Here is a 26,250-nt window from a genome sequence, read left to right as displayed (position 1 = left end):
TTATTTTAGAGACAGGGTCTAGCTAAGTTGTCCAGGCTGGACTCAAACTTGCAATCTTTCTGCCTCAGTCTGCCAAGTACCTGGATTACAGGTGTGACAATCACACCTGACTTAAGGGATGGAAGATTTCTTTCTGGGATGAGGAAAATATTCTAAAATTTCCTGTGGTGATGGTTGCACAACTCTGTGAATATACTAAAACCCATTGAGCTGTACACATTAAATGGGTAAATGGTATAACATTACAATCCTAATTGAATTAAAACTCAATAAAGCTGTTCAAAAGAATTTGAATAAAATACATTATATATGTATATATATATATTTGCCTAATTTCCAAGTAAATTTGTGAGAAAAGGGTCTTAATACTTTGACAATAAAAGTTTGCCATGATCTCGAACTCCTGTAGCCATTTAGATTTCTGCCACTGTTTCATTCATGCATTTAAACATTCAGCTCATATTTGAGAGTCTATGCTGGGCACATAACAGTGAAGCTCTGTATGAAACAGTAGGAAAAATGGATAAAAATTCTGCTCTCAGGGAGCTTATGTTCTAAAGGGGATAAATAATAAATATATGAAACATATAAGATAGTGTCAAGTGCTTAGGAGAAAAAGTGGGGAAGGAAAATTAAGAAAGAGGTGGGGGAAAGGAAGTTGCAATTTTAGAATAAGACACAAGAAGGTGATATTGAGTCAAATCCTTAAGGAAGCGGAGAAGGGAGGAGCCATGTGGATATGAATACTAAAGGCTCTGCACAGAGAACACCAAGTGTAAAGATCATAAGGTGGAAGTACTAAGGAACAGTGCAGTGACCACTGTACCCGCAGTGGAGTAAGTGAAAATACAGTAGGAGAGGAGGTCCCCGAGGTTATAAAAAAACACTCTGTGAATGGCACTGTATGCCACTTTAAGGAGTCAGGCTTTTACTTTTCACTTCCCTGAAAATATTACGCATATCTTCCTACTCCATTTTTCTTTTCTTTAAATACTGGGGATTTAACCCAGGGGAACTTTACTACTGAGCTCTATCCACAGCCCTTTTTAAATTTTTCATTTGAGACAGGGCCTCATTAAACTGTGGAGGCTGGCCTCAAACTGGTGATCCTCCTCCTTCAGCCTCCCGAGTTGTGGGGATTACAAACATGTGTCACAGTGCTCAGCTCCTACTCCATTCTTTCTCTTTCTTTTTTTCTTTAGTTGTAATATGGACACAATACCTTTATTTTATATATTTATCTTTATGTGATACTGAGGATGGGACCCAGTACCTCGCACATGCAAGGCAAGTGCTCTACCACTGAGCCACAACCCCAGCCCCTTCATTCTTAATGCAGATCCTTATTACCATTACCTTATGCTTACATTACAATACAAGCATAACTAGTCTTTCATTAATATGTACCAGTAAACATCTATCAGTTTAGCCTTTCTTAAAATATTGTTATTATCATGTCATTTTACTGCTCAAAAACAAAATGGTTTCTCACTTAGTATCTAATTCATCAAGCCAAACTTTTCTCCTTGTAAACTGAGGTCTTCCTTAAATTGATTCATTGTGTACCTGCTCTAAAACAGGTAATCTACCTATTTCCCACACATGCTATACTTATTCCCATTTTTTTTTTTTTTTTTTTTTTTTGCTTAAAACAATAGACATTTATTTTCTCAGTGTTCCAGAGGCTAGAAGGTTCTAATCAAGGTGTCAGCAGGTGAATCTCCAAAGGCTCTATGGGAGATCCCTTGCTTTTCCACCTTCCAGGCTATGTTCCTGGGCTGTGACTGCATCACTGAGTCTGTGCTTCCAGGGTCTCACTGCTGTCTCCTCTTCTATGTATATATCTTTTTTTTTTTTTTTTTAATTGTAAACAAATGGGATACATGTTGTTTCTCTGCTTGTACATGGTGTAAAGGCATACCATTTGTGTAATCATAAATTTACATAGAGTAATGTTGTTTGATTCATTCTGTTATTTTTCCCTTCCCCCCACCCCTCCCACCCCTCTTTACCCTCTATACAGTACTTCCTTCCTCCATACTTGCCCCCCTCCCTAACCCTAACTCTAACCCTAACACTAACCCTTCCCTCCCCCCCATTATGTGTCATCCTCCACTTATTAGCGATATCATTCGTCCTTTGGCTTTTTGAGATTGGCTCATCTCACTTAGCATGATATTCTCCAATTTCATCCACTTGCCTGCAAATGCCATAATTTTATCATTCTTTATGGCTGAGTAATATTCCATTGTATATATATACCACATCATCTTTATCCACTCATCAATTGAAGGGCATCTGGTTGGTTCCACAGTCTGGCTATTGTGAATTGAGCAGCTATGAACATTGATGTGGCTGTATCTCTGTAGTATGCTGATTTTAAGTCCTTTGGGTATAGGCCAAGGAGTGGGATAGCTGGGTCAAATGGAGGGTCCATTCCAAGTTTTCTAAGGAATCTCCACACTGCTTTCCAGAGTGGCTGCACTAATTTGCAGCCCCACCAGCAATGTATGAGTGTACCTTTCTCCCCACATCCTCGCCAACACCTGTTGTTGCTCGTATTCTTGATAATCGCCATTCTAATTGGGGTGAGATGGAACCTTAGGGTGGTTTTGATTTGCATTTCTCTTATTACTAGAGATGTTGAACATTTTTCCATATGTTTGTTGATTGCTTGTAGATCTTCTTCTGTGAAGTGTCTATTCATTTCCTTAGCCCATTTGTTGACTGGACTGTTTGAATTCTTGGAGTAGAGTTTTTTGAGTTCTTTATAGATTCTGGAGATTAGTGCTCTATCTGAAGTATGATTGGCAAAGATATTCTCCCACTCTGTAGGCTCTTTCTTCGCATTGCTGATAGTTTCCTTTGCTGAGAGAAAGCTTTTTAGTTTGAATCTATCCCAGTGGTTGATTCTAGCTTTTATTTCTTGTGCTATGGGAGTCCTGTTAAGGAAGTCTGGTCCTAGACCAACAAGATGAAGATTTGGACCTACTTTTTCTTCTATAATCTGCAGGGTCTCTGGTCTGATTCCGAGGTCCTTAATCCATTTTGAGTTTAGTTTCGTGCATGGTGAGAGATATGGGTTTAGTTTCATTCTGTTGCATATGGATTTCCAATTCTCCCAGCACCATTTGTTGAAGAGGCTATCTTTTCTCCAATGCATATTTTTGGCCCCTTTGTCTAGTATGAGAAAATTGTATTTATTTGGGTTTGTGTCCGTGTCCTCTATTCTGTACCATTGATCTACCTTTCTATTTTGGTACCAATACCATGCCGTTTTTGTTACTATTGCTTTGTAGTAGAGTTGAAGATCTGGTATTGCGATACCCCCTGTTTCACTCTTCCTGCTAAGGATTGCTTTAGCTATTCTGGGTTTCTTATTCTTCCAGATGAATTTCATAATTGCCTGCTCTATTTCTGTAAGGTACGTCATTGGGATTTTAATTGGAATTGCATTGAATTTGTATAGCACTTTAGGTAGTATGGCCATTTTGACAATATTAATTCTTCCTATCCAAGAACATGGAAGATCTTTCCATCTTCTAAGGTGTTCTTTAATTTCTTTCTTTAGTGTTGTATAGTTCTCATTGTAGAGGTCTTTCACCTCTTTTGTGAGATTGATTCCCAAGTATTTTATTTTTTTCGAGGCTATTGTGAATGGGGTAGTTTTCCTAATTTCTCTTTCTGAAGATTCATCACTTATGTATAAAAATGCGTTGGATTTATGGGCATTGATCTTGTAACCTGCTACTTTACTGAAATCACTTATGAGTTCTAAGAGTTTTCTGGTGGAATTTCCAGGTTCCTCTAAATATATAATCATGTCATCAGCGAACAGGGATAGTTTGAGTTCTTCTTTTCCAATTCGTATCCCTTTAATTTCTTTGGTTTGTCTAATTGCTCTGGCCAGAGTCTCAAGAACGATGTTGAATAGAAGTGGTGAAAGAGGGCATCCCTGCCTTGTTCCAGTTTTTAGGGGGAATGCTTTCAGCTTTTCACCATTTAGAATGATATTAGCCATGGGCTTAGCATAAATGGCCTTTACAATATTAAGGAATGTTCCCACTATCCCTATTTGTTCTAGTGTTTTGAGCATGAAGGGGTGCTGAATTTTATCAAATGCTTTTTCTGCGTCTATTGAAATAATCATGTGATTCTTGACTTTAAGTCTATTAATATGGTGAATTACGTTTATTGATTTCCTGATGTTGAACCAACCTTGCATCCCTGGGATGAAACCCACTTGATCATGGTGCACTATCTTTTTAATATGTTTTTGTATGCGATTTGCTAAAATTTTGTTGAGAATTTTTGCGTCGATGTTCATTAAGGATATTGGTCTGAAATTTTCTTTCCTTGATGAGTCTCTGTCTGGTTTAGGTATCAGTGTGATATTGGCTTCATAGAATGAGTTTGGGAGGGTTCCCTCCTCTTCTATTTTATGGAATACTTTGAGAAGTATTGGAATGAGCTCTTCCTTAAAGGTTTTGTAGAACTCGGCTGAGAACCCATCTGGTCCCGGACTTTTCTTTGTTGGTAGGCTTTTGATGACTTCTTCTATTTCAGTACTTGAAATTGGTCTATTTAAATTGTTTATGTCCTCCTCATTCAGTTTAGGCAATTCATATGTCTCTAGAAACCTGTTGATGTCTTCGAAATTTTCTATTTTGTTGGAGTATAGATTTTCAAAATAGCTTCTAATTATGTTTTGTATTTCCATCCTGTCTGTAGTGATATTTCCTTGTTCATTCCGAATTTTAGTGATTTGGGTTTTCTCTCGTCTTCTCTTTGTTAGTGTGGCTAAAGGTTTATCAATTTTGTTTATTTTTTCGAAGAACCAACTATTTATTTTGTCAATTTTTTGTATTGTTTCTTTTGTTTCAATTTCATTGATTTCAGCTCTGAGTTTAACAATTTCCTGTCTTCTACTACTTTTGGTGCTGTTCTGTTCTTCTTTTTCTAAGGCTTTGAGCTGTAGTGTTAGGTTGTTTATTTGTTGAGTTTTACTTCTTTTATTAAATGCGCTCCATGAAATAAATTTCCCTCTAAGTACTGCTTTCATAGTGTCCCAGAGGTTTTGATATGATGTTTCTTTGTTCTCATTTACCTCTAAGAATTTTTTAATTTCCTTCTTAATATCTTCTGTTATCCATTCATCATATAATAGCATATTGTTTAACCTCCAGATGTTGGAATAGTTTCTGTGTTTTACTCTTTCATTTATTTCTAACTTCAATCCATTATGATCTGATAGAATACATGCTAGTGTCTCTATCTTCTTGTATTTGCTAACATTAGCTTTGTGGCATAATATATGGTCTATTTTAGAGAAGGATCCATGTGCTGCTGAGAAGAAAGTGTATTCACTCTTGGTTGGATGGAATATTCTATAAATGTCCGTTAAGTCTAAATTATTGATTGTGTTGTTGAGATCTATGGTTTCTTTGCTCAATTTTTGTCTGGAAGATCTGTCCAGTGGTGAGAGCGGCGTGTTAAAATCACCTAGTATTATTGTGTTGTGGTCTATTTGGTTTCTGAAATTGAGAAGGATTTGTTTGACATACATAGATGAGCCACTGTTTGGGGCATAGATGTTTATGATTGTTATATCTTGCTGATTTATGCTTCCCTTAAGCAGTATGAAATAACCTTCTTTATCCCTTCTGACTAACTTTGGCTTGAAGTCCACATTATCGGAAATGAGGATGGATACTCCAGCTTTTTTGCTGAGTCCATGTGCATGGTATGTTTTTCCCCATCCTTTCACCTTTAATCTATGGGTATCTTTTTCTATGAGGTGAGTCTCTTGCAGGCAACATATTGTTGGATCTTTCTTTTTAATCCAGTCTGCCAGTCTATGTCTTTTGATTGATGAATTCAGGCCATTAACGTTCAGGGTTATTATAGAGAAATGATTTGGTTTCCCGGTCATTTGGTTCATTTTTAAAATTTTGTTTATTTATTTGTTTGACACAACTTGTTTCCTCCTTTATTTGACAATTCCTTTAGGATAATTCCTCCCTTTGCTGATTTGCTTCTTTGTTTTTCATCTCTTCCTCATGGAATATTTTGTTGAGAATGTTCTGTAATGCTGGCTTTCTTTTTGTAAATTCTTTTAGCTTTTGTTTATCATGGAAGGATTTTATTTCATCGTCAAATTTGAAGGTAAGTTTTGCTGGGTATAAGATTCTTGGTTGGCATCCATTTTCTTTCAGGGCTTGAAAAATGTTGTTCCAGGACCTTCTAGCTTTTAGGGTCTGGATTGAAAAATCTGCTGATATGCGTATTGGTTTCCCCCTGAATGTAATTTGGTTCTTTTCTCTCACAGCCTTTAAAATTCTGTCTTTATTTTGTATGTTAGGTATTTTCATTATAATGTGCCTTGGTGTGGGTCTGTTGTAATTTTGTGTATTTGGAGTCCTGTAAGCCTCTTGAACTTGATTTTCCATTTCATTCTTCAGATTTGGGAAATTTTCTGATATTATTTCATTGAATAGGTTGTTCATTCCTTTGGCTTGTTTCTCTAGGCCTTCCTCAATCCCAATAATTCTTAAATTTGGCCTTTTCATGATATCCCATAGTTCTTGTAGATTCTGTTCATGATTTCTTACCATCTTCTCTGTTTGTTCAGCTTTGTTTTCAAGGTTAAATATTTTGTCTTCAATGTCTGAGGTTCTGTCTTCCAGGTGTTCTATCCTATTGGATATGCTTTCTATGGAGTTCTTAATTTGGTTTATTGTTTCCTTCATGTCAAGGATTTCTGTTTGGTTTTTTTTCAATATCTCTAACTCTTTATTGAAATGATCTTTTGCTTCCTGTATTTGCTCTTTTAACTGTCGATTGGTGCGATCAATCAATGCTTGCATTTGCTCTTTCATCTCATCATTCAATGCTTGCATTTGCTCTTTCATCTCCTCGTTTGCTTCTCTGATCATTTTAATTATGTACATTCTGAACTCCTTTTCTGTCATTTCTTCTGCCATGCTGTCATTGGGTTTTATTGATGTAACATCTAGATTTGTTTGCAGCATTTTCTTTCCTTGTTTTCTCATGTTGTTCAGATATCAGTGGACCGCTGAGATATTGCAGATTTCCTCTGTTGATTTACAATGACCCTGAAGATTTCTATATATATCCCCTCTTAGCCTTCAGTAGGCTGAAGTCTTGGAGGAGGTTGATAATGTGGTGCTCCACAAGGAAGCTGCCTCTCTAGGAGTAGTGGCCTTCAGGTGGGGTATATTCCCTGCTAGTGGGCAGAGGTGCCTCCACTTGTTGACCAATGGTCATCCAAAGGGGACCTAGGCTGTGGGCTGAGGCAAGGCCTGTTTGGGCCTGAGCCTCTGGTTTTACTGTCCTTGTGGGAAACCTCACCCAGCAGGGAAGACTCACCCGGTGGGGAGGTCTCGCTGGTCAGTTTCCTCCTAGAGGTTCCCCTCAATTTACATCTACTGCCTGGGCTGGGCTGCCTTCCTCTGCAAAGTTTCCAGGGGCCCGGCCCTACCTCCTGGGCCTGGGAGCCTCACCCTTCGCAGATGAATCTCCTTAGGCTGCCCCTCCTCAGAGAATTTGCCCATAGGCCTGGAACCTTCGCTCCGCCCTAAGCCTGTCTCTGTGCGGCTCTTCCACCCAGAAGCCTCCTAAATCCTGGGACCCTGCTCTGCACCTAATCGCCTGGCTATGCGGCCCCTCCTCTGAGCAGCCACCTGGGGCCCCGAAAAATCGCTCTGAGTCCCAGAGACCCGCCACACGCCTCTTCCTCCAGACAGCCACCCAGTATTCCGGTGCGGTCACTAGAAGTCCAAGAAACTCACTTCGTGCCTCCTCCTCCCACCAACCACCCGTAGCCCTGGGCAATCAATCACTCCGAGTCGAAGTGACCCTCCCCGTTCCTCCTCCTTCTCCAGATAACCCCCTGGGTGTTCAGGAGCGGTCGCTCTGAGTGGCTCTGAATCCACGTGACCCGCTGCACGGGTCCTCTGGGCAACCGCCCAGAGCTCTGGTGCAGCCACTCAAGACCAAGCGACCCACCGCGCTTCTCCTCCAGGCAGCCCCCCTGTGTTCAGGAGCTGTCACTTTAAGTCCAAACAACTCACCACTCGCCTTCTCCTCTGAGCAGCCGCCTGGAGCGCTAATGCAGTCACTGCGAGTCCAAACGACCCGCCGCGCTCCTCCTCCTCCTCCTCCTCCGGGCAGGCCCCGGGGTTCAGAAGTGGTCTGAGTCCAAACAGCTCACCACGCAGCCCCTCCTCTGGCAACCGCCTGTAGCTCTGGTGTAGTCACCCCGAAACCAAGCGGCCGCGCTCCTCTTCCTCCTCCTCGTCCTCAGGGCAGGCCCCGGTGTTCAGAAGCGTCGTTCTGAGTCCAAACAGCTCGCCGCGCGGCTTCTCCTCTGGCAACCGCCTGTAGCTCTGGTGCAGTCACTCTGAATCCAAGTGGCCACGTTCCTCCTCCTCCTCCTCAGGGCAGGCCCCGGTGTTCTGAGTCCACACAGCTCACCTCCCCTCCCCCGGGCAGCCGCCCGAGCCCCAGTGGCTGCTCCGAGTCCCAGCGCTGTGCCCAGCAGCCTCCTTTACGGTGCTCCCAGCTGTCCGAGTTCACTGCTCCAGCGGGGGGAGGGGTGTCTCGCCGGCAGCTCTACTTCACAAAGTTCCCTGCGTTCCGGGACCACCGTCCCATCCGGGACGCCTTCCCAACGGGTGAGAGTCACCCGGCTGCTTTGAGTTGGTCCCAAGTGTCTCAATATCTCCTCTTTTGAATCCTGAGTCCTGGAGCAACATGAAATGCAGCCACCCTCTAGGCCGCCATCTTGAAACCTCCTTATTCCCATTTTTAAAGCACTCTACCCTTATGGCACTCCATCATTAGCATGAACTTACTTCAACATCTCTGCCAATAAAAACACTTCCAAATTTCCATGGTTCAAACAAGTTTGTCCTTTGTGAATTCCCCAATTACACTCACTAGTTTCCCCTTCTCTGAACTCAGTTAACACTTAAACCTATACAATGTAATTAACCTGTACAATGTAATTTAGCAATTAATGAGTATTACCATAAAGAGACTGATCCAGGCCAGGGCACTGTGGGCACATGCCTGTAATCCCAGCAACTTGGAAGGCTGAAGCAAGGATCACCAGTTCAAGGTCAATCTTGGCAATTTAGCAAAGCTCTAAGCAACTTAGCAAGACCCTGTCTCAAAAAATTAGGTTGGGGTTGTGGCTCAGTGGTAGAGTGCTTGCCTGGCATGTGTGGGGCCGTGGGTTCGTTCCTCAGCACCACATAAAAATAAAAATAAATAAAATAAAGATATTGTGTCCATCTACAACTAAAAATTATTTTTTAAATAAATAAATATAAATAAAAAGGGCTAGGGATGTAGCTCAGTGGTAAAGTGCCCCTAGTTTAAATCCCTAGTACAAGAAAAAAAAAGAGACTGATCCACAAATCAATATTTTTACTTCCTTTTTTTTTTTTTTTTTTTTTTTTTTGTGGTGCTGGGGATTGAACCCAGGGCTTTGTGCTTGCAAGGCAAGCACTCTACTGACAGCTATCTCCCCAGCCCAATATTTTTACTTTCATAAAAATCTCCAGGCTGTGGATGTAGCTCAGTGATAGAACACTTGCCTAAAATGTGCACAATGCCCTGGGTTCAAACCCCAGCATTATCAAAAACAAAAAAGCCTTCCATATTTTCAATGTATTTTCTCCCCAGTTAAATTATAAACTCAAAACAATAAAAGATTGTGCCTTATAATAACATGTTATGCTAATGCTAAACACCAGGTAGATGCATGATACTTAACTATGAACACAAAGTAAATATAATGTTTCTTTTTTTTTGATATTATACCATAGGTTTTATTAATGATAAGTCTGCATTTGTTTTTAAAAGTTTAGCTCTTGGGCTGGGGTTGTGGCTCAGTGGTAGCATGCTCACCTAGCATGCATGAGGCCCTGGGTTTGATCCTTAGCATCACATAAAAATAAAATAAAAGATATTGTGTCCACCTACAACTAAAAATAAAAAAAAAAAAGCTTAGCTTTTACCAAGCATAATTTTTCAACAAAAGCTAATATGCAAGAATCATTTGCCATTTATAACTACATCCATAAATAAGATTTTTAGCTTAACCCAATATGAAAAGCTAAATAATGAATACAGATCAAAACACTACTGAAACTGTCTCCTATCATCAAATATGCATTTAGAAAGATACAGCATACTGAACAAAGAAAAACAATTTTGTGGATTGTCTACAAGATTAGCGTGAAGAATGACATGCCATTCATAATTTCTTTAAAAAATATTTTTAAATGGAATCGCTTAAACAAAGGTTTTGTTTCATTTGAGAGGAAGACAATCTATGTTTTACAAACTGATCCTCCTTTTGTACTAATGAGCAAACTGTGTGAGTGCTCTCTCCTCTTCCCAGAAGCTACCTATAAATCACTTCACATAATAACAACACAGAATAATTTTTCTGGTAGCAGCATGATAGCCGTAAATTATCAGTATTTAAAAAAAAAAAAAACAAATAGACTGTAAATCTAGGAAACTTCCTTTAAAGAATTATACAAACCCAGCACATATGCAGTATGGTTATTATACAAGTTAAGCAGTTTAACTTATAAACTTGTATATAACAAAACATGCATTAAAGATCACCTTCTATAAAGTTTAATAATGTTGCTAAGTTAATAATTCTTTCAAAGCACTGAAGAATTATGTAGATGGAGTTTCCATGATTAATTAACAAGTGCTTAAACTGTTAAAAAGTCCTGAATCAGAACTTTTAATAGCTTCCTGAAATTTTATCTACAATGTTTCTCACTTACCAAACAAGACTCAATTATTACATCCCAGTGACTCTGCTACGCTAAAATCTACCTCTGGCAAAGATGACTTTAAGTGACAAGTTTTAGTCAAAGGTTAGAAAATGAAGGTTGTCTAGGATATTGACTGCAAGTTAAAATTAAGATGACATTCATCTTTTTGTACCACCAATTGGCATATTATAACAAAATACATAAGCAAAAATGTAAATGTTTAGTGGGAAAAAGACTATAATTTAGAGATTTGGAATTTCCAGAAGTTTTACCTTATTCAGTTCTTTCCGTACCAACAAAACTTCTCCCATATTTACATCAATAGAAAGGTAATAATGAGGTATGGTTTGCTTCGATTGCATTAACCGCTGTGCAATAACCTGAAACCAGAAATTCAAAAATCAATTATCTTGAGCTGAAATAAGACCTTTCACTAATTCAGATCTGTTTGCCTCTTCACTCTGCTACCTGGTAATGCTTACTCTATGCATTAATAGAATTGGAAGATAAAGGTCTCACTATAACTTTGTACCTTCTAATAGATTTAACCAGAACACAGTGATTTCTTTATACCAAGTATTCAACTGAAGAAACAAGTTTCTCTTAATCATCTAATACTGGCCTCTGCTAGTGTTTTAAATTATGGATACAATAAAACGACTAAAGTAAAGATGCCTCCAACAGCTCTGGACCAAGATTTTGGTAACTCTCTTACTCGACGAATGTTGCTGATTGGGATATCTGTGAAGACACCTGTAGGAATGGGTGCCACTCCTGGACTCGGGGGAGGCACAGCAGCTGCTGGGGCCTGTAGGTGGAAAGAAAAAGCTCTGAGTAATTGTGGCTCAATCTAAGCATAAATACCTGGTGCACCGCCAATGACTCTTTACAGATGGCAAAATAAAAACGAAGTTTCATAGAACAGCTAGTTCTATCCCCAGGAAGCAGAAGGGACTTAGATTAGTTTATTTAAGAGTTGTTTTTAATTGTTTTTACTTAGAATTCTGAAATCATGTTTTAAGTATTTTTCTTTGAGAGTACAATGTCTAATTTATGCCAAAATAATATTATTTTTGCAAAATTATCCTCAAGAAAAGCAATCAAAGCATTCTTAAATTGAAAGGATTAAGAGATGAATATAAACAAATTAATCAATTTTCCTGAACAATGTTAAGGAAAAACAAGGATCAATCTTTCATTTTAAAGAGAACTTCTGAATAAATAATTTTCCTTATTTTTCACTGATTATCGTAATACCTTAGCTAATCAAACAGAACTTGGATATATATAGATCTAGTCCTTCTGTGAACTCATTAACCACATAAATCCAGACAACCAACTTGCAAATATGTTTTTAAAAATGGGCTGAGCTGGCCACGGTACATGCCTGTAATTGCAGCAACTCAGGAGGTTGAGGCAGGAGGACCACAAGTTTGAGGCCAGCCTCAGCAACTTAGTAAGGCCCTAAGCAACTTAGTAAGACCCTGTCTCAAAAAATAAAAAGGGCTGGGGATGTAGCTTAGTGATAAAGAGCCCCAGGGTTCAATCCCCAGTATCAAAAAGAAAAAAAAAAGGCCATGGAGGTCAGGTGGTAAATAGTCAAATGCATATTGTTAAATCACTGAAATTAGAAGAAAATGCAGTTTTTTAAAAAAAAATTTTTTTGTTGTAGATGGATACAATACCTTTATTTATTTTATCAGGTGCTGAGGATCAAACGTAGTAACACACATGCGAGGCAAGCATTCTACCACTGAGCTATAACCCCAGCCCAAAATGCAGTTTTGATTAAATTATTTCATTCATAATGTATGCAATGGTCTAACAGGCAGGACAAAACACTGCAGGAAAAAAGTTAGAGTCAAATATAACTCACAGGAGCAGCTTTAGTAGGCACAAAAGAGTCAATGTCCTTCTTGATAATTCTCCCATCTGGTCCCGTCCCTGGAAGAAACACATAAATATTACATATATGACAGCATGCCACTAGATCCCCAAGGAGATCAACATCATCCTAAAGCGTGAGTTCCTAAGGGTTCGCTACCAAAGACACTCTATAGGGGTTGCAGCCTTACCCCCTAGTCCTTCAAGTTCTCAGCTTTTGTTAATTATTCTTTTTATTTATTTATTTTTTCTTTCAGTACAGAGGTTTAACCCAGAGACAGATGCCAGGCAAGTATACCAGTGAGCTATATCCCCAGCACTTTTTATTTTATTTTTAGACAGGGTCTCACTAAGTTACCCAAGTTGGCTTCAAACTTCTGATCTTCCTGTCTTAGCCTCCCGGAGTAGCTGGGATTACAGACGTGTGCCAACATGACTAGCCAAATTATTTATATTCACACTAAGTACTCTGGCTTGATCAACAGTGTTTCTTCTTAACTATCTTAAGTATTTATCTATTTTTCTTTCTTCCTCTCTCTCTCTTTCTCTCTTGTACCAGGAATTGAACCCAGGGGCACTTACCCACTGAGCCATATCCTCAGTCCTCTTATATTTTTTATTTTGAGACAGGGCCTCGCCAAGTTGCTGAGGCTCGCTTTGAACTTGAAATCCTCCTGCCTCAGCCCTTAGGATTACAGGTGTGCACCACCTATAATCTATGGTCTATTTCTCTTTTAGACTTCCAGCTAAATAAGCTGTACTTTTTTCTATTTTTCACCTTCTTCTAACTTGGGAAATACTGGCAAAAGATAATGCTAAGCAGTTTATACATGTAAAAGGAAAACTGTCCCCTTCTTGTTAGCTAAATAAGTAAAAAGAAAGTGGAAAAACAAAACAAAACAAAAAAACTCTCTGAACCTGAAATAGAATCTCACTTGATCATAAAGAATTCCCTTCTACAAGGTTGACAGATATGCTAGCAATTGTCTGGACAAATTGGGCACATCAATTTTTCACCCCCAAATAGCATGAATTTTAACTGCGATTACCTCATCTTTAGGATTATTCATTCCTTAGGTGGTCTCCAACATTCACAGCTTTCTCACAGTAGCCAAAGCTAAACTGTCCTGGTGAGAGTCAGTGAAGGAAATGGGTACAATGCCACATATGAGGAAGGACCTCCCAGTACTCTCAAAAGATTTAAGAGATTTAGTACTATTTTTACCTAATTTCCCCCCCCTTCCAATCTGTAACATCTTACATTTAATGTTAGACCCAAGGAGATAATCCTGATCTTTTGTTTTGATAAATTCAGAATTTAGTTATTATAATACCTTTTATACTGGCCCACTTATAGAAAAAATTTGGTCACATTGATTCATCTTCCCCCGTGGCAGACTTTAAAAAGGACTCTCGTTATATGCAGTTCTTCCCAATTACTTTCCTTCAATATGAAAACTGAGTTGGCTGGCTAGGACTGTGTTTATCCTCACCAGGAGCTCTAGAACAGAGGTGTCAGTATCCCTATTAGATTCTCTTCCTTTATAAAATACAGAAACCATAACCTCCCCTTATAATCAAAGCTGTAGACACTGAGATGTGCAGCCTCACAAGGGAGGAAACCTGTAACATCACCTGCCTTTTTCTAAGTTTCGGCCACCCATGAGAACTTCCTGACAAACAGTAATCCACTGAAACCTTTTAACCTTCTTTGCCTTTCTCCCTAAGAAGGCATAGCAGGCACTCATGAAGCAAAATGACATAAAGGGAAGAACAGTGGACTAGCACTGAAGTATGGAGGGCTCTTGTCTAACATGAACTAGACAGATGATTATAGTTACATAGTCTTATCTAGTCCTCATTCTCACTTATAGGATGGAGATTATAATATCAGCCCCTATTCACAGGAAAGTTGTGAAGCAAAATGGAATAATCTTGTGAAAAGCACTGCGCACCAAAGAAATATGAAATATTATATGGGCAGCCTTGAGTCTAATCAAACTGAACATCAGGGTTTAGGTTTCAACATAGTTTCTCCCTAACTAATTATATTTTGGTCAAATTTTGAAAACAATCTGTTTCTTTACTCAACTTTTCCCTTAGTTTTTCCTTAATTGGAGTTATTTTTCTGTCTCTCATGCTGCTCAGGGTTGGGATATGGGTAAAGTGTCTTTGCTAATACTACTAATTCCAAAACCTATGTCCTCAAAAACTTCAACCCCCTTTGAAGTTTATACCATCCGATCATACGACCTATTCCTCTTCATGTCTGTCTCTCATCTACCAATTCAAAACTACTCCCATTCATCCAGATTAATTTGCATCTTGACACACTATTGTCCTGGGAACCACAATCCACTCAAAACCCAGATTTCTAAGTTACTCAGCTCCAACTTTTCCCTCCCACTCACAAGAACACCCCCAACTTCTAAGGTCAAATCCCAGACTACATTATTACTAGTACTTAAACATCTCTGAAATCTAAAATTCAAGCAACCATCTTGCTGATGCCATCACTGCAATATAACAAAACATATATTTGGTCTTTGTTCCAGGTTCCTGGCATGGACCTCCTAAAACTTTTGGAATTTCCTTAGTGGTGTCTTCTATTACTCAAAATAAGCCCCTTCACACCACACTAGAGTTTATGCTAATGAGGTAACTCAGCTTGGGCTCTTAGCTACCAGGATCAGGGCTAGTCAGCAAAAAGACCAAACACATGACTGGGATGATAATTTTCAGTCCCCTTTCCCTCCTCTCTCTCTTCCACCTCCTTCCTCCTCTACTGCCCCACTTTCTGGGAGAGAAGGAAGACTGAAGATTGAGTTCAATGACAAATGGCAAATGGATTAGTCAATCATGTCTTTGTAATGTCATGTCTATGACAATAAACATCTTTTTTTCCAGGACTGGGAACTGACTCAATGTCTACCACTGAGATAAATGCATTGAAAGTAAAAATTCTTAACAGCGATATTCAGAGAGCTTCCAGGATGGTGAACACATCCATGTGCTGTGAGAATGGCATACCAGAGAAGTCATGGAAGTTCTGTGTGACCCCTCCCCACTATACCTTGCCCTATGTATTGCTTCCATTTGACTGTTTCTGAATTATAACCTACAATAACTAATACTCTGAGCTCACTTAGCCTAGACCAACCCATTCCCCCACTGGAAAAAAAAAAAATCACTCTGCCTCATCAAGACATCACTCCACTGACTCCTTTACTCTCATTATCCATGACTTCCCTCTGGTCTTCACTTTCCTCCTAACCCAGCTTACAATTTATGGATTATCGTTATGATCACTCCTTTGCAAAACTCTTAGCACCATGTTTGTCTTTCTCAGTGCCAGCACTGAGCAACTTAATGTTGCTACAGAAAAAAGTACACACCAACCTGCCAGAAACACAAATCTAAAATAGACACACAAAATTGCCTAGATATGTAATTATTTCCTTTAAATTCACCTTTCTAATCTCTGAAAGGCTACTACTTTCCAATCACTCTAACCACAATCTTTCCCATACTCATTATCCAGCTAATACTCTCACTTCACATTTATCAAACAGTAGCAACCAAAAAGGAACTCTTGTCATCCTTCACCAAACTGATAAACCCATCCTACATTTTCTTCTCTCCTATAAAAATAGATAAAATGTTCTTAATTTCTATAAAGGTCAATCACATTCCTTCTTACATTCTCAAGAACTTTGTTCCTTGTGAAATCATCCTACTCATAGTCCCCTTCTGTTATCCACTGATCCCTTTCTATTAGGCCACTGAGTCTCAAGGAGGGTAATTTAGCTCCCCAGGTAACCCCTGACAATGTCTGAAGACATTTCTGTTTGTCATGAGTAAGGGTTGGTACTAACAGCTTACTAGATTGGGGCCAAGGACCCTGACATCATATAATGTACAGGATACCCCACACATACAACAAAAAATTATCTAGTCAAAAAGTCAACAGTGCCACCACTGAGAAACTCTGTACTAGATTCACTATACCACTTACTTTCAAAAGCCCTCTCTCTATTTCATTTTCTTATTATTTATTTTTACTTTTTATTTATTTATTTGCAGGATTGAGGATAGAATCTAGGGATGCTTTATCACTGAGTTACATCCATGGCCTTTCTTATTTTTATTTTTAGATGGTCTTGTGAAGTTGCCCAGGCTGGCCTCAAACTTATGCTGCTCCTGCCTCAGTTTCCTAAATTGCTGAGATTACAGACTTGTGCCACCATGCCCAGAAAAAAGCCCTCTGGGTTCACATCCCCCTAAAGTTACCATTAATACTATGCCTTTCTTCATAGCAAGCCTTCTTTTTTTTTTTTTTTTTTCTTTGATACCAAGGATTGAACTCAGGGGCACTTAACCACTGAGCCATATACCCGGCCCTTTTTTGTATTTTATTTAAGACAGGGTCTCACTGAGTAGCTTAGGGCTTCACTAAGCTGCTGAAGCTGGTTTTGAATTCCTGATCCTCCTGCCTCAGCCGCCTGAACCGCTGGGATTGCAGGCATGCAATCCTGCAATAGCAAACCTTCTTGAATGAGTTGTCTACAATCCTCTCTCCATTTCACACCCACTTCTTGACTTATTCAGATTGGCTTCCACTCTACCTTTCTTCTGAAATTACCATTGTCATCTATAAAATCCTTGACTGAGTTTAAGTTGTCCATTTCTTTTCATTTCCACTTTCATCACTCTTGTCTAAGCCACCATCATCTGCTCCAGCCATCTTAACAGGTAACTTTGCTTTCATTTAATCCATTTCCTCAAAGCAACCAAAATGTTCTCTTAAAACAGATCATTTTATTTCACTTACTTGCTTAAGTCTTTCAATGACTTCCTATTATATTTTAAATGAAATTTCAACTCTTGATTGAGATCTGTAAGGTTCAAAATATTCTCATCTCTGTGCTTCTTCCCCAACTCATTCATCTTCTACCCTAGACCAGACCCTTTGCTCCCCATGTTCCACTACGTTCTTCAAACACGTCAAGTTCTTTTCCATTTCAGATTGTGTACTGCTGGTCTTTCTGCCCCAAATGATCTTTCCTCTGTACTTTACATGGTTAGCCCAAAGCTGACTCCTCATCTTTAGATCAGATCAAATGTCACCTTATCCAAAAGATCTTCCCTAGCCGCCCTGTCTAAAAGTAGTCATGATGGCACATATATATCTATCCTGTCACTCACCAGTATATTACTCAACTTATTTCTTTCTTAACACTTAAATCATCTTATTTAGTAATAATAAAAAATATTACCATAATAGTTAATACCTAAATATTCTTTCTCTGCACAGGTCTTTATTTACTCATGTAATCCACAACACATCAGGTATTATTCTTATGCACAAATGAAGAGAATGAGACACAAAAGTTCACATGGCTAGTACTAGGACAAGCTAACATTTAAACTCAAGCATTCAAGTTCCAGAGCCCACACTTTTTTGTTTTGTTTTGTTTTGTTTTTCTACTTTATTTATTATTTTTACTAGTATACTATAATTATATATAACCTTGGGTTCATTATGCCATATTCATACATGCACATAATTTGATCAGTCTCATTCCCCAGAACCTTCCTATTCCCTCTTCTCCTCTCTCCCCCTAATCAGAGCTCACCTTAACTATTATGTTATATACTTTCTTTCTGTTCACTTTGTTCACTTAATTCCTTTTTTTTTTTTCCCCTCTTTGGTATCAGGGATTGAACCCAGGGATGCTTAACCACTGAGCCACGTCCCCAGCCCTTTTTATGTCTTACTAAGTTGCTTAGGGCCTCACTAAGTTGCTGAGGCTGGCTTTGTACTTGTGATCCTCCTGCCTAGGCCTCCCAAGCCACTAGGATACAGGCATGAACCACCACGGCCAGCTCACTTCTTTACTGCTGACCACGTAGGCAAATGAAATTGAAATCTTACCCATCTTATGAACAAGGATCTGATGCATACATAACTTGGTGAATATTTGCTTAAATAATAATAAATAAATTCCTAACTGTCTGCATAGTAAAAATAGTGGTATTTTCCCCTTATTAGTGTTGCTAACTGTCTAATGAATGGTCCTTAATTTGTCTAAATTCTTCAGATATAACTAATAACCTAGTCCCTCCTCTCTCTTTAAAAATTTATTCCCACTAACATTGCTGTCTCTGATTCTAATCACATGTATATAAGGAATGGCAACATACAAGTGAAACAGCACATGATGGACAAAAAAGAGTCTTCCAACAGTATAAGGATCCTGTGAAGTCCAAATAATTTATAACCTTCTATTCTGTGTTGGGATTGGCTTGACTTCTAACAACAAAATAGTAGTTTGCAGGCAGATGATAACCAGCCCTGAGTGCCATAGCTGGGCAACTGGGGAAACAGCTATATTTTTCTTCAGTAATTACGGCAGCATAGGGTGGTGGGGGAAAAAAAGCAGACTTTAGAAACAAACAAACCTAGATTCAAATTGCAACTTCATTATTTAACAAGAAGGAAGACCCCTTAAGATTCTGTTCTTATCCAAAAAATGTTAATCCTTATTTCAGGAACGGTTATTCAAATTAAATGTGGTAAATTAAATGACACACAGTGCTAGGTATCAAATCAGATTCCAAGAACCGTAATTTCCCTCCAAGTATTTAAAATCACTTTATATTAAATTTTAGCTTAAGTTTATTCCAAGGATACAAGAATTTAAGCACCAGGCAATAATAACAATATGAGTGACAACAAACACACACTGAGTACTTATATATGCTAGATACCTTTCTAAGCACTACATCTTTATAACACATTTAATTCTAATCATTCTCTATAATACATTACCATCTAAGTTTTATAGATGGAAAAACAGGTTAAGTAATTTATCTAAAGCCATATATAAGTTAAGCAGTCATTCACCTAAAGATAAGTTACATAGAAAAAAACAAAAGGCTACAATTCCAAACCCCAAATTCTAATCACTAATCTGTATCTTTTTTTTTTTTTTTTTCTGACTGGAGATTTAACCCATAAGTGCTTTATCACTGTGCTACATCCCCAGCTATTTTTATTTTTTATTTTGAGACAAGGTCTTGCTAAGTTGCTGAGGCTGTCCTTGAACTTGGAATCCTCCTGCCTCAGTCTCCTAAATCACTGGGATTAGGGGGTACGCTATCACATCTGGCTAAACTGTATGCTTTTTTGGGAAAAAAAAAGATGAATAAAGCTTTTTCCCTTGCCCTCAGGGAGCTTTAGTTCAGTTTTATATGAATTTTATTATTTCAAGTCATTTTAAATCACCGCAAGTTCATGTTTTGTTTTGTTTATTGTTACATTCAATAAACCTAGCATTAGATAGAGATATCTTCTTATTACAAAACCAAGTCCTAAAACCAACTTTGCTTGGCAAGCATGTATACTTTCACCAACAATTAAGAAGTTCCCATGAACATATGGCAATTTTTTTTTTTTATTATTAAAATCTTTTTTATTTTTACAGACTGCATTAACAGAGCAATTTTAAAAAGGCATCTAAATTCTACAGGTAGATCCTAAGACTAAATAAAACAAAACAATAAGTTTCCCTACTCTGTGGAGGCAATAAGGGGATATTTTCCTCCCTCATCCTTCTATTATCCTACTTAAGACAATTATACATAGTTGTATGCACTGGTTTTAAGGAGGAAATTCAACTATCTTTTAACTTTCCAATCCCATGCCATAAAAAGTGACTTACCTTTTACTTGTGTAAGATCAATCCCTTTCTCTGTTGCCAACTTCTTTGCAAGAGGGCTAACAAACACCCTTCCCTTTGGTCCAGCAGGAGCAGCTGGAGAGGTGGCTGAGGGTGTAGGAGCTAAAGGTGGAGGAGTTGGAGCAACAGTGGCCACCTTTGAGAAAAGTTACAAATTATTAATTCACCACTACTAAGACTGGTCTGAAAGATTTAAATTTATATTTTCTGAGTAAATTAAAAGCTATTTTAATTAAATAACATGCATCCTTTGCCCCAAAGATCAAAATGTACTTTCTTCTGCTTAACTAACATAATATAGCAATAGAAACAGCAAGAACAATACTTTATGTCAAAGACAGAATGAAGTCAAATCAGGATAACATGGAGAGGTATCAAATTTAATACTGCTGACCAGTATATACTATCCTTACAGTCTTTCTTCACTTTAATCTCTTGCCACTTCTTTATTTTAATTAAGTACATTGCCAACATAGTTTTTGTCTTTACTTAACCTAATTTCAAAGTAAAAAATTATGCTAGAAGGTTCCAAGTTGAAAAGTATCTTAAAAAATAAACCAACATTGCTACTTTCTAGCTACCCATGAATGCAGAGCACTCAGAAATCAAGCTTTCTCAGACAGAAATATTCACCTAGTCTGAACTCACATGATTCCTAGCATATGCAAAAGCTTCACTGTGTTATCTATCTATGCTTGGAGTTCATACAAGTTCATGTTATAGGTATATACTACACAATACATAGTATATGGTGATATACTAAATTCTGTGCAAAACAAGTATATTATGTCAAGCTTCCAATGATTACAAATACATGATTGACCTACTATAAAATGTAAATACCAAGAGGATAGGAAATGTCAGACATCATATAGTAAAGGTGACAATGCCACCTCCACATTTTTCTCAGCAGGACTCAAGACAACAATGGAAAAAAAGTTAGGGCTCAAACTACTGACCATTAAATGGCTCAGTGCCAACTCAGCCTACAAATGTTAATCAACTATCCCCTTCCCTATCCATAGGATCTTGGAGCTGAAAGGAAGCTAGGACATCATCTAATCACAGCCATTTAATTTATTCTTTAACAGGATAAATGTTCCCCTGATTCCAGAAGCATACCTACCGGGGGTGGGGTAGGTGGTGGTGCTTGTGGTTTTAAATCAGCTACTTCAGTTGGCCTATAGTCAGCAAATGCTGCTATATCTGCCTCTTTTTCTACAATGATACAAAGTGGGGTTCCTAGAGGGACATCTCTTGTGCCTTCAGGAATTAGGATTTTTGCCAGATAACCTTCTTCCTGTACTTCAAAACCTTAAATAGAAAGAAAAAAACATTATAGTAATTAAAAGACTCTACTATTAATACAAACTCACAGTAGAGTTTTAAGTACAAGGCTTTTTTCATTCTAACTAGTTATATAGCCTTTTTGTAAGCTATTTAACTTGTACCTCAGTTTCTTTATCTATAATATGGGCAAAATTACAGTACAGTCAGCCTTCTCTATCCACAGGTTCTACATTCCTGGATTCAAGCATTTGTGGATCAAAAATGTTATATTGTTAGGTCTATGATAGTTGCATCTACACTGAAGATGTATATAGACTTTTTTCTCTTGTCATCATTCCCTAAACAATACTGTGTAACAACTGCTTATTTAGATTTTACTGTATTAGGTATTAGAAGTAACCTAGAAATGAGTTAAAGTATATAGAAGGAGGTTAAGGTGTAGTTCAGTAGTAGAGGTCTTGCCTAGCATGTACAATCCCCAGCACCAAAAAGAAAAAAATAAAACAACTATATGGCAGTGAGAGAATGTACGTAAATCATATGCAAATATTATGCCACTTTATATAAGGGACTTAATTTATCTGCAGACTTTGGGAGGGGCAATTCCCCACCCCCTCTAGATACCAACAGATGACTATACCTACCTCAAAAGGATTTTATAAATTTAAATGAATATTTCTCAAGATACTAGAAACAGTACCTGGTACAAAATGAATAATAAATATCGCTGACCCTCCAAATCCATAGGACTAAAAGTATTTAAAAAATACATTTGAGCTGAACATGTACAGACTTTACTCTGGAACCAATCTTTTATGGATTCTAATCTGCTAAATAAAACTATCAAAGATTAGAGAGAGTGGTTAGTTCTAAAAGTTCTTAAAAATCTCCCCAAGGGCAGACCTCATGCAGACTTACAGGACTCCAAGATAGTGTCAATTGTAAAGCTAAAGATCAGAGCCACAGGGATGTGAAATTAAAGAATATCCCAGAAGAACAGTGATGTGCAAGTTAGTTCAATTCTAAAAGCTTCCTTGGAGCTTTTCAAAGAGGTTTTATTTAGTGTTATATCAAATACTTCAATGTGAAGAAATGCAACCTTACTGGAATTCCTATGGTGTTGACAACTTATATCTTATTCAGCTACTGCTTTTTTTAGTAAGGAACTCAAACATTTACAATTGCAAAAGAAAAACTAAATGAAGTCACTGGAAAGGATAAATAAGCTTTGCCTCCTATATCTTGGCTTTCTGTGATGGTGTGCCCCCCCCTTTTTTTTTTCTTGAGTACAAAATATTTTATTGAGATAAAGGAGTCTTTATAAAAAGTTATGTCAGTAAAATAAGTTAAGTAGATTTGGATGTAAATGAATTTAGCCAAGGGTTACCAAAAAATATTTCAAGCACTTCTTACTCTTTCTTAAATCACATATATGATATAATATATATATGATACTATATATTTTTAAGATAAAATCATATATTCAAAACTTGCTATTGTAATGACAGTTTTTCTGGGCAAATTCCATTTATAATACATGAGTGAGTTTTCAAGAGTGCTCTAGAAAGTAATTAAAACTCATTTTTCCAGTACTTTGCAAACACTTTGCTGTGCCTCTCTTTGATGAATCCTTTTCATTTCCCAATTGAGAATGCCTAATAAAAGACGTGTTTAAAAAGGAAAAAGAAAAGGCTCATGGGTGAAAGAATTTAAAGAGTTTGAAACCAAGGTAATATTTCCATAGTGTCTAGAGTTTTTAGAGTCACTCTCTATAGTGACACTGGTATTCAAGGTAGAGAGAAGCACAACTATTGTTCTCAAGGTTTTTATTAGAAACAGAACCTTTTTTTCTATTAATACCTTATGGAGATGGCGGCAGTGGCACACACCTGTAATCTCAGCACCTTGGGAGGCTGAGGCAGGAGGATCACGAGTTCAAAGCCAGCTGGACAATTTAGGCCCTAAACAACTTAGCAAGACCCCATCTCAAAATTAAAAATTTAAAGGATTAGGGATATAGCTCAGTGGTAAAGCATCCCTGGGTTTATGCCGCAGTAACCACCTCCCCGAAGAAAACACTCCTTTATGGAGAACTACAATATGCAAAAGAAAAAGAATTGCTCTGGTGGAGTAGGGGAGGGAAATGGGGCATTGTAGGGTTCTACTCTTTAATTCTCCTTTGCCAAGATTCTAGTGAGTACTGATGGAGTTTAGGAGAATTCAATCTGCAAAGTACTAACTGCAGAAGATGCCTAGAATCTTCTGCTGCATCTCTGTAGAATGAATGGACAGGCTCCCTTTATTGACTACAGAGAAAAGAGCAAGAAATTCATAATACCTACAAATATCTATAAACATTATCACAAATATAAGATTATCTATATGGGTTTTATTTCTAAGCATAAAAACAAATCAAAAAAGGGGGATACATGGAAATGTAATACATTGGAAGAGCATGTCATTTTCAAACTATGAAAACAATCTAAACCCTGGTTTCAGTTTTCCCTTGAAGTCATCTTAAATTTTTTGATATTTTTCTGCCTTGGGGGTGATTTCCCCTTTCATTTCTTTGCCCAATTTAGACAATGGAAGTTCTGATAAAGCATTTCAGTAACATAAAAATGAGGCTAAGAAGCAAACTCTGGTCTGAGAATAATCTTTTAGTTGACATACCCTTGATTCATTGAATGCAATATGGACCTGAAATATCTGACTATATACATTTTTGTTATAAACCATCTTGTCTCAGGAAATGAATCCTAAGAATTGTAAAATTTTTCTATTATCACTCACTTGTAGTAAGAATGAATGGCAATCCTCTTGTTCATTGGAAAACTTAGTGCCTCAACCATTAAGAGCTGAAGAAATCTCACCTATAGTAGCCTTGTCAGTCTCTATTTCTGCCAACAAGTCTCCTTCACTTAGCTTCTCACCCACTTTTTTTTCCCATCTCTGAACTGTGCCCATTGTCATGGTGGGAGAAAGGGCAGGAAGAAGTACCTGCAGAAGGAAATACATATTATTACTTAATATTAGGAAGCAGTGGACACAAAGCACTCAGGCAAGCTTATACAGTTTCATGGATTGATAGTGACGATGATAGTCTAAACAATCATCCCATCAAAAGCTCAGTGTCTCAATAGCTTTCCACCAATTAAATATTCCTTCAGCTCTATCAGCTTTATAGTTCATCAGCCATACTCAGACACATCATTCAAAGTTCAAAGCAACAGAAGACAGACTTTTTTCCAGTCGAAATTAATTCTCAACAAATATCTAATCATAGAGCATCTTTTTCATCTTTTTGTAACACTTAGGTTAAGATAGAATTTTTTCTGCCAGACATGGTGGTGCAAGCCTACAATCCTGGTCACTCAGGAGACTCAGTAGGAGGATTACAAATTCCAGGTCAGCCTGGGCAATTTAGTGAGATCCTGTCTCAAAAGAAAAGATAAAAAGGACTAGAGATGCAGCTCAGTGGTAGAGCACTTGCATAGTATGTACAAGGCCCTGCACCACACACACATCAAAAAAAGATGGAAGTGGGGTTAGTGTTAGGGTTAGGGTTAGGTTTAGGGTTAGGATTAGGGAGGGGGGCAAGAATGGAGGAAGAAAGGACTGTATAGAGGGAAAAGAGGGGTGGGAGAGGTGGGGGGAAGGGAAAAAATAACAGAATGAATCAAACATTACCCTATGTAAATTTATGATTACACAAATGGTATGCCTTTACTCCATGTACAGAGAAACAACATGTATCCCATTTATTTACAATAAAAAAAATTAAAAAAAAAAAGATGGAAGTATTTTGTTTTTACAAAATGATCTTGGCCCATACCTCTCTGTTTAAATTTTACTGTGCTCTGTACATCTTTTCACCCAAAGGAAACCACATTTGTTCCAAACTTCCTAGACATAAGATTAAAAAAACTAATAAGAACTATTCTTTGGAGACTATAGCTAATAAAAATGTACATTAATTCAATTTCACCATTCACAATCTATATATATTTCAAACATGTTATAATGACAAATTTATAGAATTTCCATCCATTTAAATTAAGTTTTTGAACTAAAAATTTTTAAAAGGTGTGGTTCTTTTTTTATTTTAGGGTTTTTTTGGGGGGGGAGAGAGAAGGGTGCTAGGGATTAAACAAGGGCTTCATGAATGCTAGGGAGTGCCCTACTGCTGAGCTACACTCCTAGCTCCTCAAAAACTGTTCTTATAATAGTCACTTCCACCCCAACAAAATGGAAACCTAATTGACTGATCTGAATTAAAAATTAAAAACATCTCTAACTGGTCCTGATTTAGAAGTAGGAACAAAAATTAGAGAACCCGGCAGTTATTAACCACCTCTGATCACTTTGGGGAAAAACAATGCAGAGGATATTGTTTGGCTTCCTGGGCTGGTTGCTGCAGATTATGGGTTAGATTCTCTTTATGTATATATTACTCCTTATAGATATTGTTTGTTTTTAACGTGGTGCTATAGATTGAACCCAGAGCC

The 26,250-nt window shown here is 37.8% G+C and overlaps 2 protein-coding genes across 3 annotated transcripts in view; one reads left to right on the top strand and one right to left on the bottom strand.

The window, feature by feature from the left end:
* PIH1D2 (PIH1 domain containing 2) overlaps positions 1-15,824 on the top strand; it is a 36,749-nt gene extending 20,925 nt beyond the window's left edge. Inside the window, exons 6-7 of one of the 2 annotated variants that reach the window (XR_013757473.1) lie at positions 15,266-15,368; positions 15,618-15,824. Coding sequence is in view for 1 of the 2 variants with exons in the window: in XM_079101639.1 (XP_078957765.1) it covers positions 15,266-15,307 (42 nt within the window). In the remaining variant the exon portion in view is untranslated. Of the gene's footprint in view, positions 1-15,265 lie in introns of both variants that reach the window. The other variant, XM_079101639.1, reaches the window with a different exon arrangement.
* DLAT (dihydrolipoamide S-acetyltransferase) overlaps positions 1-26,250 on the bottom strand; it is a 43,694-nt gene that overhangs the window by 12,540 nt on the left and 4,904 nt on the right. The window contains exons 5-10 of the mRNA XM_079101616.1: positions 24,616-24,742; positions 21,579-21,766; positions 20,435-20,588; positions 12,703-12,770; positions 11,542-11,634; positions 11,099-11,206 (exon numbers count right to left, since the gene is read on the bottom strand). Coding sequence (XP_078957742.1) covers positions 11,099-11,206; positions 11,542-11,634; positions 12,703-12,770; positions 20,435-20,588; positions 21,579-21,766; positions 24,616-24,742 — 738 coding nt within the window. The remainder of the gene's footprint in view (positions 1-11,098; positions 11,207-11,541; positions 11,635-12,702; positions 12,771-20,434; positions 20,589-21,578; positions 21,767-24,615; positions 24,743-26,250) is intronic.

Source organism: Sciurus vulgaris (genome assembly GCF_902686455.1).
Source record: "Sciurus vulgaris genome assembly, chromosome: 11".
Lineage (NCBI taxonomy): Eukaryota > Metazoa > Chordata > Mammalia > Rodentia > Sciuridae > Sciurus > Sciurus vulgaris.
This window is presented reverse-complemented; position numbering and strand designations above follow the sequence as displayed.